Raw genomic sequence first — 16,777 nt, 5'->3', positions numbered from 1 at the left:
ACTCTATAGGTTGCTCCAGTTACCAAGCTGATGAGCTGTACTATAGAGCTGGTGGTATGGGGAAATCTCGAAAGAAGTATGTGCAGGACATGGAGTCTCGCTGCCCGTGCGCCAATATAATCAAGGCAGTGCTGTCAGAATGCTCTTGTGCTCAAACCCCAAGGAGAATTTCAGTATTTGACAGAATTTCCACCGGAACGTCTGAAGCTAAGCCTAGGCGTTTCCAGCGAAGAAGAAGGATAGTCAAAGACAGAGAATTCCCGAAGGTCACCATCAACATGGCCAGCAAAGGAGCATCGACAGGGGACAATCCCGAGTCAATCCCGTTGGTACCCTGGTATCTAACTCACCTACAGTCCGGGACCATTACACGAGGGACTTATGGTAGAATCCGGACGAGATCACCATCAGAAGACGAAGCATCAGATGCCGGCTCCGCGATTGCTTCGGACAACACAGTATCTAGCGAAGGACAACCCCGCGAGGTACTCATGATCAGTGCCGAACAAATGAACAAAATGCTTGAAGACGCCCTAGCTCGGCAGAAAGAAGCTTTCAAATTCGAGATGGAAATGACCCTACAGCGGATGAGGGAGATGCACGATCAGCAACTCGCAGCTTTGACAACTCATCAAGAGGAGCCCACTCGACCCAATCATCAGAACCAAGAAGAGAATGAACGGGAAGGGAATAATGTCATCATTCCCCCTGTCAACAACGACAACGGAAGTGGTCCGGTAGATGATAATGCCAAAGAAGACCACATTACCTCTCCCCAAAACCACTCGAAAATAGAAACGAGTGAAGACAAAAAGATGAAAGACTTGGAGAGCAAAATCAATGCATTGATGAATGCTCAAGAGGTAAAAAGGTCAGGTATACCGTGTCCATATCCGAGGGAGTGGGAATCAATTCCATATCCGGCAAAGTTCAATCTCATTAACTTTACGCCGTTTGATGGAAAGGGTTCCCCTACCCAACATTTAATCTATTTCAAGTCTCACCTAGGAACAATCTCCGGCAACGAACCCTTGATGGTACGGTCATTCGTTGGCACTCTTCGCGGAGCGGCCTTCGATTGGTATCGTCGCCTCAAGCCGGGGAGCATCGGCAGTTGGGACGACATGGAAGACATGTTCTTGACGAACTTCTTTGATGATGACACTGAGGTCTCGATCAGCACTCTGTTTGAGGAGAAACAGAAAAATGGTGAGACAGTCGAAAACTTTGTAAAAAGGTTTCGAAATAAAGCGATGAATTGCAGGGACCCGGTCAGCGAGGATTTCATCCTCGAGACCTGTCACAACAATCTTACCTTGGATATCCTTGAATCTATGGGAACGGCGCCATCAAAGACCTGGAAGGACCTGAAGGTGCGAGGGGAAAGAGCCGAACGATTCATCAAAAGGAAGAAGGCGGAAAGGGGCCAAATAGCAAATAACGCTCCGCAACCGAACTTCACCCCTAGGGGTAAAGGAAAAGCGCATGCGAACGCCGTGAACGCAAATCAAACGTTCGAGGTGCAAGCGCAACCGCAGCAGCAGCAGCAGCAAAAGGCACCTCAACAACCAAGGTGGCAACAACAAACCCCGAGGCCGAAAGCTTCGGAGCCAAAGTTCCCGAAAGTTTATTCATTCAGAGAGGACGAAGTTCCTGGGATCTTCAAATACCTCGTGGAGAATAATAAAATCAAATTGCCTCCAGTTCAGGACCAAGAAGATGCCAAGAGGATTAATGATCCGAAGTACTGTGCATTCCACAGAGCGGTGCACCACCCCACCAAGGTATGCTATGCTCTTAAGGACAAGATCCAGGCTCTCATCGACGTCGGAGTCATCACAATGAAGCAGCCAAAGGAGAAGAAAGTGGGTGCGAATGCAGTCACGATTGGCTTCGGCTCCTTTCCCGTGAGCCAGTTCCAGCTTGAGCCGGTAATAAAAGCAGCAGTGAAGACGGTGAACGATGATCCTCACAAGCAGCGCCAGAAAGGACTCGTGCCACACACAGCCCCTAATGGCGAGATTCTTTGGGTTCATCCAGATCTGATCGGAGACGAACAGTGGACTGGGACCTCTTCCAAGAAGAAATCAAAAGGGAAAGGCAGATCTTGTTATGGGGTGTCCGCTATTCCAGGAAGAGACGATGACAGAATTCCGGCTTTCCCACTTTCCGAAGATGAATAGGAAGCCCTTGCAACTCGGAGCGGTAACGAGTATCATTACAAGTACCCGGATGCTTCCGAGCAACTAGGTACCAACACTCCTCCGTCCAAAACATTGGCGGAATTGGGAATAGCAGATGCTTCCGAGCAATTAGGTACCAAGACCCCTCCTTCCAAGACATTGTCAGAACTGGGTATTGCAGCAATTCCCCCGACGCCTATAGCTACGGAGAAAGTCCAGCAGAAGGAGAAGGGAAAAGAGCCTTTACGCCAAGAAGCCCAGAACCCGAGGCAGTCTCGGTTCAATCATCCGATTGGGAGAGACAAACCGGGAAATGCGAGCTCTCCACCCCATTTCGATATCATGGCGCAGTTGGCCAATATCCCGGCTAGGATAACCCTATACGAGCTGCTGCGTCTTTCCAAAGATACAAGGAAAGCATTACAAGAGGCCTTGAGTGACTCTGAAGCTTTTTTAACTCGAATCAAGCCATCTCCTGAAGGACCAGAGCCGTCAGCTCAGCATTGCAATCTCGCGGCGCATCATTTTCCATGCATCTCTTTCACTAAAGAGGATATGCAAACAAAGAACTCGAAGCATGATCGGCCCTTGTACTTCACCGGGCACATTGGCTCCAGCATGGTCAACCGGATCCAAGTTGATCCGGGTTCTGCTGTTAGCATCATGCCATTCCGATTGATGCATCATCTCGGAATCCCGACGAGTAAATTAGCCTCCACCGGCACTACGATTTACGGATTCAACACCAGCGGGTCTAGACCCTTGGGGAAGATCCGAATCAAATGCCAGATCGGGGATTTAAAATCAGAAGTTACTTGCTATGTAATTGATGCAGAAACGTCCTATAACTTACTGTTGGGTCGACCTTGGATCCACGGTAACCTTATAGTTCCGTCAACTCTGCATCAATGCCTTGCATCAATGCCTCAAGTACGTAGACACAAATAATGAAGTCAAGACGGTGGTTGCGGATAAGCAACCGTTTAAGGGATTGGAGAATTATTTCACTGATTCCCTTCTATACGACGCTGAATCCGATACTGAATCACCGGCCCAAGGAACGGACAGCGGAGATGAAGCTGATACCGAAGCTGGGTTTGATTATGATGGTGGTTTTGTTCTTAATGACATTGTACCCATTGTAATCAATCTTGACGATGATAAATCATCGGAAAGTAGTTGTAATTGGCAACTTGCCGAAGAACTATCAATAAACGATGATTTAGAGTATTTGATGTGTCTGGATGACGTCACTAAAGAGCTTTGTGATAATCCTGACCTGCATATGCCTCTTCAGTCATTTTGTCTGACGAAAAAGCAGGTACAAGATCCATGCGGAGCAACACTTGTCATCCCCTCGGGAATAGGGGGTGGAAAAGAAGTCGTCTACGGCAAAGGAAAAGAAGCTCCGATACCTGATCACTTCGTAGAAGAAGAAGACGATGAAGATAAACCTGCCCCTTATCTGTTTAGATATGATGCAAAAGCGCGTGATCTGATGGAGAAGTATGGGTATGACTTCACACTCGGAGAAGGTCTTTTCTTTGGTCGAGGTCCACGAGCTCCACCTCGAATGGCCTATGTACCGAAGGGGAAACCCGATGATTATTATCGTCATAAAAGAGGTCTTGGCTATGTCTCCTCATCCACTCATCCGACGACGAGTGCTGTTGGCAGGTCATCGATCAAATTGCTAACAAAGCTAGAAACGGATACTCATCTGATCCTTCAGTTTGGGATTCCGATACTAGTATCGGTGAGATGTTCAAAAAGTTGATGTCGAACATGGTTACGGTCGATCCTACCACAATAGAGGAGGACGACCAGATGCTGACATGGGAAGATCCTTGGGTTCATCACCTAAACATGCAGTATGGTGATAGGTTCGAACAAAGAGAACCTCCTACCGAAGATCAAGTAGTCCAAGTGAATATGGGAAGTGAGGAAAATCCGAAGCCGATATTCATTAGCGACAGTCTCCTACCCGAGGAGAAAGAAGAATTAATCTCTCTTATCAGGGAGTACATCGATGTGTTCGCCTGGAATTATGAAGACATGCCAGGGCTCGATCCAAACGTAGCAGTGCATCGCCTTAATATTAAGTCGAATGTCAAACCTGTCAAACAACAATAAAGACGGTTTCGTCCGCAAATGATGGAGGCGATCGAAGCTGAGGTTAAAAAGCTGGTGGATTCGGGCTTCATTAGAGAAGAGTAACATCCAGAATGGCTTGCCAATATTGTCCCGGTCCTTAAAAAGAATGGGAAGATCAGGGTCTGTATTGACTTCAGAGACCTCAACACTGCTTGCCCAAAAGATGATTTTCCCCTTCCCATCACGGATGTCATCATTGACAATACGTGCGGGTTCGAGAGGATGTCTTTCATGGATGGTTTCTCTGGTTATAACCAAATAAAGATGCATCCAGATGATGAAAAGCATACTGCATTTAGAACGCCTCTCGGCGTCTTCTGCTACACAGTTATGCCCTTCGGCTTAAAGAATGCAGGTGCTACATATCAGCGAGCCATGTCAAAGATCTTTCAGGAGCATCTCCGAAAGACTGTCGAATGCTACGTAGATGATTTGGTCGTGAAAAGTCGTGATAAAAAAGATCACATTAAGGACTTGAAGACCATGTTCGACTTGATGCGAGCCCATCAATTGAAGATGAATCCTACCAAGTCTTTCCTCGGAATGTCTAGTGGTAAATTCCTGGGATTCGTCGTCACCACCAAAGGTATTCACATCGATCCTGATAAGGTAAAGGCGATTAATGAATTGCAGCCTCCGAGAAACCTCAAGGAGCTCAGAGGATTGCAAGGGCGATTAGCTTATATTCGTCGGTTCATCTCGAACCTCTCAGGAAAATGCCAACCATTCTCCAAGCTCGCAAAGAAGGGCGTGTCTTTTGTATGGGATGACGCTTGTCAAAAGGCATTCGAGAGTATTAAAGAATATCTCTCGAAACCTCCTGTACTCGTTGCACCGAAATCGGGCAAACCGTTCTTGATTTATGTCAAGGCGACGAGCCACTCATTAAGTGCATTACTTGCACAAGATGACGATAACGGTCATGAGCAGGCAGTATACTATTTGAGCCGAACCATGGTAGGCGCCGAATCTCGATATCCTATGATCGAGAGAGAATGCCTCGCCTTGGTGTTCGCTATTCAGAAGATGCGGCATTATCTGGTCGGGCAAACTATTTATGTCATCTCTAAAGTTAATCCGGTCCGAGTATTCATGACTCAACCAGCTTCCATGAGCTGGTGATTAGCAAAATCGGCCTTACTCTTGTCCCAATACGACTTACATTTTAAACAACAGAAGTCAGTAAAAGGGCAGGCCATCTGTGATCTCCTGGCAGCTAATCCAACTACGGACATCGCCGAGATATATGACGATCTACCCGACGAAGCCCACGAAGTCAACGTAACCTCGCACCAACAAATATGGCGTTTGTACTTTGATGGCGCCTCCCGAGCAGCCAATGTAGCAAGTGCTCCTGGAAGTTCTAAGATTTCTTTCGGAGTGGGAGTTGTCTTAGTTTCCCCAGGAAAACATGTGATGCCTCGGGCCTACTCGTTAACCGAGCCATGCTCGAATAATGTAGCAGAGTATAACGCATTGATTATAGGACTCAACTTCGCTAAGGAGCTGGGGGTTGAGTATCTCGAGGCCTTCGGCGATTCTCAGCTAATAGTCAAGCAAGTCCAAGGAGAATATGAGGTTCGAAGCCAAGATCTAATACCATACCATAAGATGGCAGTGGAGATGGCGGAATCATTCGAAGGATTCTTTATCGAACATATTCCACGGCTACAGAATACCTATGCAGACGCATTAGCAGCATTAGCCGTATCACTGGCACAGCCTCCCGAAACAGAGCAGTTTGTTACAGTAAGAACTCATCAACTCCTAGTGCCGCTTTACAATGAAGATGCCAAGGAAGAAGAAGTTCAAGAGGTACACGCTACTCAAGTCGAGTTTGAACCACGAGATTGGCGTTTCCCCATCATCGACTACGTCTTGCATGGAATCTTGCCAGAAGATGTAAAGGAAAGAGAGTCAATCCGGCGAAGAGCACCAAGATTCTACTATAATACGGAGAATCGAACGCTATACCGTAGGGGGTACGATGGGTTGCTATTGCGTTGCCTATCAACCAAAGAAGCTGAAGAGGTCCTTAGGGAGGCGCATGAAGGAGAATGTGGCGCACACCAACCTGGTCCCAAGCTTTACGATCGCATCAGAAGAATGGGGTATTTTTGGCCTTCCATGATGAGTGATGCAATTGCATATGCCCGAAAGTGTAATGCATGTCAAATACACATGAATTATGTGCACCAACCTCCAGAGCATCTACATCCTTCGGTTACGTCATGACCGTTCGAGACTTGGGGAATGGACATTGTTGGCCCTATAAACCCCCCATCAGTCAAAGGCGACCGGTTCATCTTGACGATTACCGATTACTTCTCCAAATGGGCTGAAGCAGTTCCACTCAGAGAAGTTAAAACGAGCAATGTCATTGGATTCATCAAGCACCGCATCATCTATAGGTATGGTGTTCCAAGACGAATCATACATGACAACGGTCCTCAGTTTGTCAGCAACGCCTTCATAAGGTTCTGCGAAAAGTTTAAAATTCAGGATATCTCGTCGACGGCTTATAATCCTACAGCGAATGGATTAGCTGAAGCCTTCAACAAGACTATCATCAAACTCTTGTCAAAGATCGTGAAAACTAATAAACGAGACTGGGATGACAAGCTTGGCGCGGTTCTATGGGCCTATCGGACCACGGTGCGCACACCAACGGGAGCAACCCCGTATTCACTGGTGTACGAATGTGAAGCTGTTCTTCCATTGGAGATCCAAATCCCGTCTCTTTGGATCGCTCTTGCAACCCAAATGACGACCGAAGAACAACATCAGAAACGCCTCGAAGAACTCGAGAGGCTCGATGAAGAGCACCTGGAAGCTCAACAGCAAATTGAGTTTTACCAAGCTAGAATTTCTCGAGCCTTTGACAAAAAGGTTCGACAGAGAAGTTTCAAAGAAGGAGATCTGGTCCTCACCGCTCGCCGACCGATGATCCTGAACTCCAAAAAGAAGGGTAAATTTGAACCCAAATGGGAGGGACCATTCGTAGTGGAGACAGTCTACTCGAGTGGGGCATATCGCCTTGTCACCAAGGACGGTGACCGGCTTATGATGCCGATAAACGGCAAGTTCCTGAAAAGATACTATCCTTAGTATCTTCAGGATAACCAATGCATCGGGAAGTTCCCGGAAGAATACTACATGGGTATTCTTAGGGATAACCCAATCATTGTAGAATTGACGAATAAGAAATCTACATTCGAACTCTGAATGTCAGAATGTTTCTTATGAGTTATTTTCCTGAGATGAGATCTAATCCTCTGATAGGTTAATCTTTCCTCACCAAATCATCCGCTGATCAAATTAAGCGACAGTGGATTCACCAACATTTCCATCTGCCAGTCATTGGCATTTCTCAAGACTCGACGTGTTAGGTCAGAATCACCTAGCATTGAGGTCTCCCTTTGAGTGATAATACGAGTTGGCACTGTCCTTGCTACCCGTATTCCACTTTCTTTGCTTTCTGGCCAAACCTATAAAAGTTAGGGCCAAAGCCAAAATCCCCTCTCGATTCCTCCAATGAACGAGAGGTCCACTTTCAAATCGAGTGACCCAAACCTTCCGACAGTTAGGGTTATCCGAATCTTTCTGATTCTCGGAGTGGAGATCCCACTCTTAGTTTCATCCTTCCGGATTCTGGGGGTGGAGATCCCACCTCGAGTTTCCTTTCTGCCTGAAGATAGAATATAAAATTCTTTCTCTTCGGCAACGGGGGATAGAATATAAAATTCTTCCTCTCTCGTTTCTTTTCCAGCTGTAGATAGAATATAAAATTCTTCCTCTTCAGCACCGGGAGATAGAATATAAAATTCTTCCTCTCCCGTGTCCTTTCCAGCTAAAGATAGAATATAAAATTCTTCCTCTTTGGCACCAGGAGATAGAATAAAAAATTCTTCCTCTCCTGTTTCCTTTCCAGTTGAAGATAGAATATAAAATTCTTCCTCTTCAGCACCAGGAGATAGAATATAAAATTCTTTCTCTTCCGTTTCTCATCCAGTTGAAGATAGAATATAAAATTCTTCCTCTTCAGCACCGGGAGATAGAATATAAAATTCTTCCTCTCCCGTTTCTCAATCTGTCTTTGCTTTTAGAAAAGACACGATTGTCAACTTCCAATCTGGGCACTCGATGCACGGGGAATTTCATCCCGAAGCCTAAGTAGGGATAAGCCAACGCCTAACACGCGTTGCCGGGTAGTCTATTCCCGTGAGAAAGACGAAGCCTATGTACTCAAAATCATAGCACAAAGCCTCAGAGAGTTTACTCTCTTAGCACAACGTTACATGTGAGACGGGTTTTATAATTCACATGCTAGTCCGATTTCAAACGGTAATCGGTAAAGACATATCAAACCCGTTGAGGGCTCGCTGTATTCATTGCTGCATTCATTACAACTTTGATCGTTACAATGAAATAAAAAGATAGTCTCGTTACATGTGAGACGGGTTTTATAATTCACATGCTAGTCCGATTTCAAACGGTAATCGGTAAAGACATATCAAACCCGTTGAGGGCTGGGGGTTTGCCAAAAATCCCATAAATCTGTCATTCGGAAGAAATACAGAAAAGATCACAAGAAAGAAGCAAATGCGGAGTTTCTATTAATAGATCGAGTCAAAAGCATACAACAAGAAGCTCGTTAGCCCGAAGGCAACTGGCGGCTGAGAATATGAGACTTTAAGCTAAAAAGTCTATCTACATAACTCCGCTCAAGTCCCGCCTGCAGATCAGCTCGGGCAGATTCCTCAGAATGACTTAAAATCTCCGCGGCTTCGCTCTTCAGCTTCATCAGTCTCTCTTGGGTGGATCCTAGCTTCTCGAGTTCCTGTTCCCGAGAACGCTCTAGTCGAACCAGGTTATCTGCAATAAGGGCAGCAGATTCCTCGGCGTGCTTCAAAGCCTCCTTCAACCTAGTCACCTCCTCGCGACTCGAGTCCAAGGAGCGGAGTAGCTCAGCTCTATCCGTGTCTTTCCTCGCTACGGTAGCCATCAGCTGCGCAACGGAACTCTCATGTGACTGAAGCTCGCATCCGATGGAAGATCTCAGGTCACGCCACTGTGCCATCCTATGCTCCAACTGAGAGGACACGAAAGAAGAAGCCCCGTTAACCTCCAACTCCTTCAACTCTCGTATCTCTGACTCCAGGGCAGCGAAATCGGTAGTAAAGGAGTCGGCCAATTCTGGGTATCCTTCTTCCCTCATCATCATCATGTGGCGAGAAAAGGAACGCCTGAACTGATCGAAACCGCATACTCTATGAAGAAGTTTCTCGATCAGGCCGTTATAAAAGGCAGTGAAGAAGCCGAGGTCCGTACGAAAAGCCTCTCTGTCAGGATAAGTATCGACCAAAAGGACGCGGACACGCTCGTATAAGGAAGATCGAGATCCTACAATCAACAACATAGAAGTTCAGCGGATTATCGAATACGATAAGGAAATTCAAAAGGCAAATTCTGAGCATACCAACGCCAATGGAAGTCCCCTCAGGATGAGGTCCGACAGGCTCTGAGACAGCAGCAGAAGAGGGTATATCAACCCCCGCAGGCGGATTGCTTATATCACTCGGCAAGGACGGAGAGACGTCACTTCTATGCATATTTTCAGCCCCGGGAACTGTAGTAGTATCAGGCCCAACGGCCGGTCCTATAGTTACACTCCTGTATTAGCCAAGTGGAAATTTGGGCAAATAAGGAGAATCGGGACAAGAAGATCGTATGCATACCTGCAATCCCACCGTCCTCAGATGCAGCGGGAATGCCAAGAGTCATAAGAGTATCGGCCCAAGCGGCTGGTCCTATAGTGACACCCTCTTATTAGTCAAAATGAAAATTTAGACAAATAAGGAGGAGTGGGATAATAAGGTCATCTGCATACCTGTAGACCCATCATCAGTAGGCATCTGAGGAATGCCAGGAGTCATAAGAGAATCAGTCCCAGCAGCTGATCCTATGATTGCACTCGTATGTTAGTCAACAGTCAGATGAACATAGAGAAGTACATCATCCCTAAATCATATGCGTACCTGCGAGTCCGTCATTCCGAGGCAAGCTAGATACGCCGGGAATCGATATTGGGCTAGTCCCAATGGTTGGCGCTGTAATATTAATCCTTCATTAGTCAGATAAAAGATCAAGCAAGATGAAGGGAACCAGATATATACCGGTGGATGAATCATTCCCAAAGAATGGTCTCTCGGTTCCTCTGGAAGTCTGCTCAGCCAGCATGTCAGCTAATAAGCCAGCATCGGGTTTCGAGAAGCTTGGCCTTTCCATCGCGACATCTGCAGGGTAATCTGAATGATGAAAGATGAGGAAAGCTCAAAAATACTTGCAGCAAGAACGGAAGATCTTCCTTCCCCATGCTTGAGGAAAGTAACGTTGGATGTAGATATACCTGAATACGGGACTGCAGGCTCGACATTATTCATCTGCTCAAGATCGATGTTTAGATCGATGCCCAGAGACCCGTCATGAAAGGCGTCACACATTTGCTGCATAAAGCAATCCATGTTGTCAACGCCAGGAGATTCCGAACCCGGTGGGAGTTCGCCCTCTTCGAAGAACCCTGAAGCATAAAACATGGTCACAAATCCCAAAAGGTAAATCACCTTAAAGCAATGGCAATAAAATTTTACCTTCCCCTCCATCGGCGGTGCTTCCTAAGTCTACTCTGTAAGGGCGCTGACCGTCGTGGGGCTTATGTGCGGTCTTCTTCCGCTTCGGAGCGCCAACCCTCCTAGGACCAACGGGTCGATCATGCACATGCTGTAAGGACCATGAATTTTCGATACTAGTTAAAATAATTTTACGGTATTTTCAAATATTTAATTATTATTCTTAAAAAGAGTATTTGTATTTTCTCGATTTTGTATAATTTTCTATGATTTAAAAATCTGATTATATATTTATTTAAATGATTTTGATATTTATAAATTTATTTTGTGTGATAAAAATTTCTGAAATTAATTTATTATGAAGAGATTTGGCATGCCCTTTTCTCCGCTTCTGAGCAACCTCAGCCCTGCGACCAGCCATCATAGCAGCCCGGACTGAGTACTCGGACTGTAACTCTGAGAGGCTCTTAACACTGATGGATTCATAGGCGGAAAGAAACCACTTGCAAGTAAGGAAAGTGGTCAGCGGCTTACGCCTATATGAAGGAAGAGCAAAACGGGCTCCAGTGCAGCCCACCATTGTCCATAGCCATGCTCGTACGCCATCAATAAGTCCTCCCTCAACCTGCAGGCTACGGCTCGGATTCCCGACATACAGTTGGTCATAGCCGAACTGGCGAGCAAAGCGGCAAGGGAGATAAGGCTCTATGTGGCATCGGTTCTTCACCCGGAGGACAAGATACCCAATGCGGATGTTCACTAGCCACCGGAAGCAACCAGCGTCGAGAACGGTCCGATCACTTCTAGGTTTCTCCTCATCAATCAGCACGTCGCCATAGCGACCTGAAAAGTGAGGGAAACACTTAAAGAACTCCCAGCTCTTGCGGACTCGAAGCTCTCGTTGAACATCGCTAAACTTATTCCCGAGCCATCTGCTCTTCTCCAACAGCTGCATGAAAGGGACGGGGATGTCAACAACGCTGGGCGCCGACATCAAGTCGGGACGGTGAAGAACGAGCCACGCCATCAGATATGCGTAAGGGAGCTCAACCTTCGGACAAACCAGCTCAGCTGAACTACTGAACTTTGCTGCTGAATTACATGATTAGGTTCATATGCTGCAATTTGGAAAGGCTATATCTTTGTGAGCATAAAGAATTTTCTGCCTTCTACTCTCCGAATTGTTGCAATTTACTTATTAGAAGTTCTATAATCATGTAGAAAGCAAGTGAAAAGAATAAGGAAATTCGTAACAATCAAACGCTCTTGCACACAGCGGGTTCAAAAAGTTTCGCAAGAATTCGCAGAGATATGGTAATGATGATGTTTATCTATGATTTAGACAGTGCATGAATGGCTAAGTGACTAGCTAAGTGACTGATATGTTGTTTTGTTGTAGGAAAAGGAATTGAACCGGCCTCCAACAGATGCAGAAGTGTTTCTAGAGACTCGTAAAAAGAAGAAAAAAGCACAACCAGAAAAAACACTTGAAATGATTGATACATTGGAACAGCTAACTCAGGAACAAACTGAAGGAGAAAGTGTAGATGCATGGCATCTAGTCAATAGAAAAGAGCATCCTGGACGTGTGCGTCTTCGGGGAAGGGCGATCACTCAAACCATGCTAAAAAGCAATAAGGAGAAGACCATTGATCCGTGTGATCTAGTCCCTGAGTCAATTGTTCAAGCAATAACAAAGAAGGTGGTGGCCACTCAACAAGAGGAGATGAAGAAACATCAAGAAGCTCAAGCTGCAAGTATGATTCAAACATTTGCAGAGATGTTGAGTGAAGTAACTGGACGTTCGGTTAGTCCAAGCTTTGTTGAGAGGTTTAAAGCGCGTACTAGACTTCCTGAAGAGGCTGCCAGTGTTCTAGATCATGATAGTGCATGCTCTTTGCAAACACACAAGAGTTGAAGGTAAGTACCATTTACATGTATGTTACAATCTGTTTTTTTTTTGGCATATGGCTTTCGGTTTTTGTTTCTCTTGGTTTTTATGGCCTGGTATTGGTTTTCCCTGTGTTGGAGCTTGTTTACTGGCCTTGGTTTTGCTGGAAGTGGGTGTTTTGCATTCAGAAATCACTGTAGCAGAGGAGTTTTATGAAGTTTTGTTTTCTGTTTTGTTTTCTGGTTTGTTTTCTTCGATTTCCTATTGCCTGGACTTAGGATTCAGAAATCACTGTAGCTGGAAGTGGGTGTTTACTGGACTTGGGTGTTTAGAGGCTAAGAAGAGACATATATATATAATATTTTATGGGGTAAGTAGGAACACGAGCCAAAAATATATGAGAAATTGTTTGGAGACTGTCATCTACTGTGTTCACTTCAATAATGCAATGTGAAATACTTTTAGATGAATAAACAATATGCTTTTGAAAAATAAAAAGAGCTTGAAGTGTCACCTCTTCTCTTTGCTCAAATAAATGACACGAGTTAACGTCTGAAATGATTTCAGTGAGTTGTGTGCTTGAGAAATCCTCTGCTTGGTCCATAATTGCTGACTCTTTTGGAAACCCAATCATAGAGCATTTATATAAGTTCACCAATCCTGAAACTTTGTCGGATGTTTTTAGTAAAAATCCGGAGAAATTTCCATCATCTTGGTCCCTTAATGGCTTTATTTTAAATTTTAGTATTTTCCCAGATTGACATTTACTAAAAGATACGCTAGGAATACCCTCATCCCTTAATTATCTTTGTAATCATGGAGACACATATTAATTGTGTGTGATTGACCAAGCTAGTACACCAGAAGACAGATAAAGATGATTATTTTGTAGTAACTCTTGCAAATTTATACTTGACAATAGTTCTGAAATTATACGGATATTCTTCTATGTTGCTGAGACTGATATATAAGATAAAAGGAAAGGCATATGCTTTTTTACCTCTAATTCCGAGTTTAATATTTATTATGTTGTGGATCCAGTGACTTTAGATTCAAGCATCTCAACTAAAAGACAATCTTTTCCTTTTTTCCTTTTATTTTATCATAGTTATCTACAGAATGCAAGTCATGTGCCTTATCTGCAAAATCATAGAGGGAGGAAGGAAAGCTTACATTCATTCCAACATCAAGGTTGGGGACTATACTGATTCATATACTTTTTTTAGTAATGGGATTTATTAGTGTCTTTCCTTGTTTCAATTAGTTTTTTCAATGAGTAATGGTCATTGCCCGTCTTTGATCTTGGCAAGGAGTATAGTCATTATATTTGTCATCGCAAGGCTTGAAAGCCTGGACACTTGAATCAGAGAGGTCATTTGGTTTGGAGTTCCTCTCACAAAATCCAAGTTAGAATAACATGGGGATCGATCAAGGGCATCAGATTCATGATGAGTCAAGTAAAAAAGGAAAAAAGAAGCAGAGACCTTTCGGTTTTTTATTGTCTCAGGTCATCAAGCTCATAATACATGTAAAAGGCTCACTACTTGCCTAACATTTTAAAAGTGATCGATCGAGCAGCTATGATTCGATAAATCTTAAGCATATTACCCCACATGCAATAATAAGTCTTATTAACTTTTACATTACATCAGCTAGCAGCTAGCTAGCTTGTGTTCTTAGAAAAGAAGAAGGAAAAGAAAGCAGATGCAAATTTAATGTGAACAGAAAGGAGAAGTGACACATGCACCAGCATACGTCTAACCAAACCAGTATGTATTTGACCTATGTTATTTACGCTAAGATGAGATTTGGAGTGACCGACCTGTGATGATACACCTACCAACAGATTGCTAATTAAATCCACATGTTACTGGCGATACTCCTTAAAATTGGTTTTTTGTTTTTCTTTTTCTATACCTTATATGTTAGGCATTTCATCGAATGAACTTCCATTCATGATCGTATGTGAAGAAGACTTTCTTATAGTGGATGTGAAGATGTAAATTTAATATGAACAGAAAGGAGAAGTGACACATGCACCAGCATACGTCTAACCAAACCAGTCTGTATTTGACCTATGTTATTTCTTATGCCTGTTCAGAAAAGTTTCTGGTTTATAATATAAGTTGCATCATAAATAGAGATCAGCTTCAATCTTTCTTAACCCCTCTGGATAAGTAATTAAGTAATTGATATTCTTCAATGTCTGCTATTGTTAGTTATATTTAATTGTCAATATCCTGTAGCTAGCTAGTTAGTACTGCGCATATGCTTTCTTTTCCTACATACCTTTGATTAATTTCTCTTAACATTTTCTTTAGTCTCATTTGAATGCTTCAAAATATGATTGGTTAAAATTCTTAATTTATCACGTTGACATTTTCAGCTTATAAATCATGGGGTGCCCGATGTCGTGATCAAATCATTGAAGGCTGACATTGAAGAATTTTTCCAGTTGCCCTTAGAGGAAAAGAAAGCATATGCGCAGTTGCCTGATAGCATGGAAGGCTACGACCATGCATTTGTTGTCTCAAAGGAGCACGACCGCTTAGTTTCATTAATAGTATGATAGCTAGATTCTGAGTTGAAATGTTGGTAGTGTGGATTTAATATTTTGTAGTTTTTATACTTTACTACTGAATGTTGGCACTTATCGTTATGGTTATGCTTAACATTTTCACTTTGATATTGTGTATTAAAGTTTGATTTGGCCATGTTCTTAAAAAGATTGTCCAGGTAATTGGATACTATATGATTTTGATGTAGAGAACCAAGAACAACCAAATAAGAGCTGTTGCAATAGCTCAATCAAAACCGTTGCAATAGCTCGACCAAAACTATTGCGATAGCTCAATCCAAACCGTTGCGTTAGGTCTTTTAAAACCGTTGCCTTAGGATTAAAAAGCTGCTATTAGGAACAAAAATAGAACCGCTGCCTTAGGTCAGGAAAATCGTCGCGCTTGTGTGCGGTTCATTAAAATGAACCGTTGCTTTAGCTATGGTAACCATAGTCTTAGGTGGCAATAAACCGCCACATTAGACTAAACCGTTGCATTAGGGTACCTAATGGAACGGTTATTAAACTGTTCCTCTATAGGGGAAAACCGTTGCCTATAGTCTAGGGCAACGCCCGCAAAGAAGACGGATGGGCAACCGCTGCACTTGCCCTAAGGTAACGGTTTTTATGCTAATGTAACAGTTTTTAACCGTTGCCTTAGCCTAAGTCTGTGGTAGTGTTATAAGTTTGTTTTAGGCTTCAGCATCAGATGCTAAAGAATTTGGTCAAGAGGCATTTGACCAGGAAAAAAATTAACTGGCCCCAGCTCAGCAGTAACCGACCCATCTGCTCTACATGCAAGGATTAAAGAAATGAAGGGGGAAAAAAGAATGTCATTACGAACAATGCTTGGCTAAATTGCTCTCAGTTGTATAAAGCTTTCTTCATCAGCGTACAAGTTACACAAAAGAAACTAAGTTGTATAAGCTTTCTTCATCAGTGTGCAAGTTACACAAACGAAACTAAGGGAGTGTTTGGCAACTCCAAAATAAAACTGTACTAGAATTAATTTTCTCTTAACCTGGCCATAATGTTCCAGTTAGGGGTTGGTCCAAAATAGAACTAGGTTAAGGGTAAAAAATTGAACTAGAAAAAGTTGGTTCAGTTCTAGTCTAACTTTTGCCAAATTAAAAAGGGTTTTTATATGGAAACACACATTTAAAATAGAGGTGCAATACAAAAACTATCTTTATTATTTAGTTTATGCAAAATCCACCATAAAATTAAGTATATTTCATTTCAATCAATCACAAAAACCCATTTTCTGTTGACTTTTTTATCAGTGTTTACCGTTATTTTACCCCTCCCCCTCTTGCTCTCACTCTCATAACCATCTCCCTCTTCTTCTACCTCTAGATTTAGG

At 43.6% G+C, this 16,777-nt stretch overlaps 1 protein-coding gene across 1 annotated transcript; it reads left to right on the top strand.

Annotated features, from left to right (window-relative positions):
- Positions 10,260 to 12,884, top strand: LOC109839265. Its single transcript, XM_020407695.1, has 3 exons — positions 10,260 to 10,313; positions 12,188 to 12,280; positions 12,366 to 12,884. Exons 1-3 carry the CDS (start codon positions 10,260 to 10,262, stop codon positions 12,882 to 12,884), a joined length of 666 nt encoding a protein of 221 aa, XP_020263284.1.

The sequence above is a fragment of the Asparagus officinalis genome, chromosome 4 (genome assembly GCF_001876935.1).
Source record: "Asparagus officinalis chromosome 4, Aspof.V1, whole genome shotgun sequence".
In the NCBI taxonomy this organism is placed as follows: Eukaryota; Viridiplantae; Streptophyta; class Magnoliopsida; order Asparagales; family Asparagaceae; genus Asparagus; species Asparagus officinalis.
This window is presented reverse-complemented; position numbering and strand designations above follow the sequence as displayed.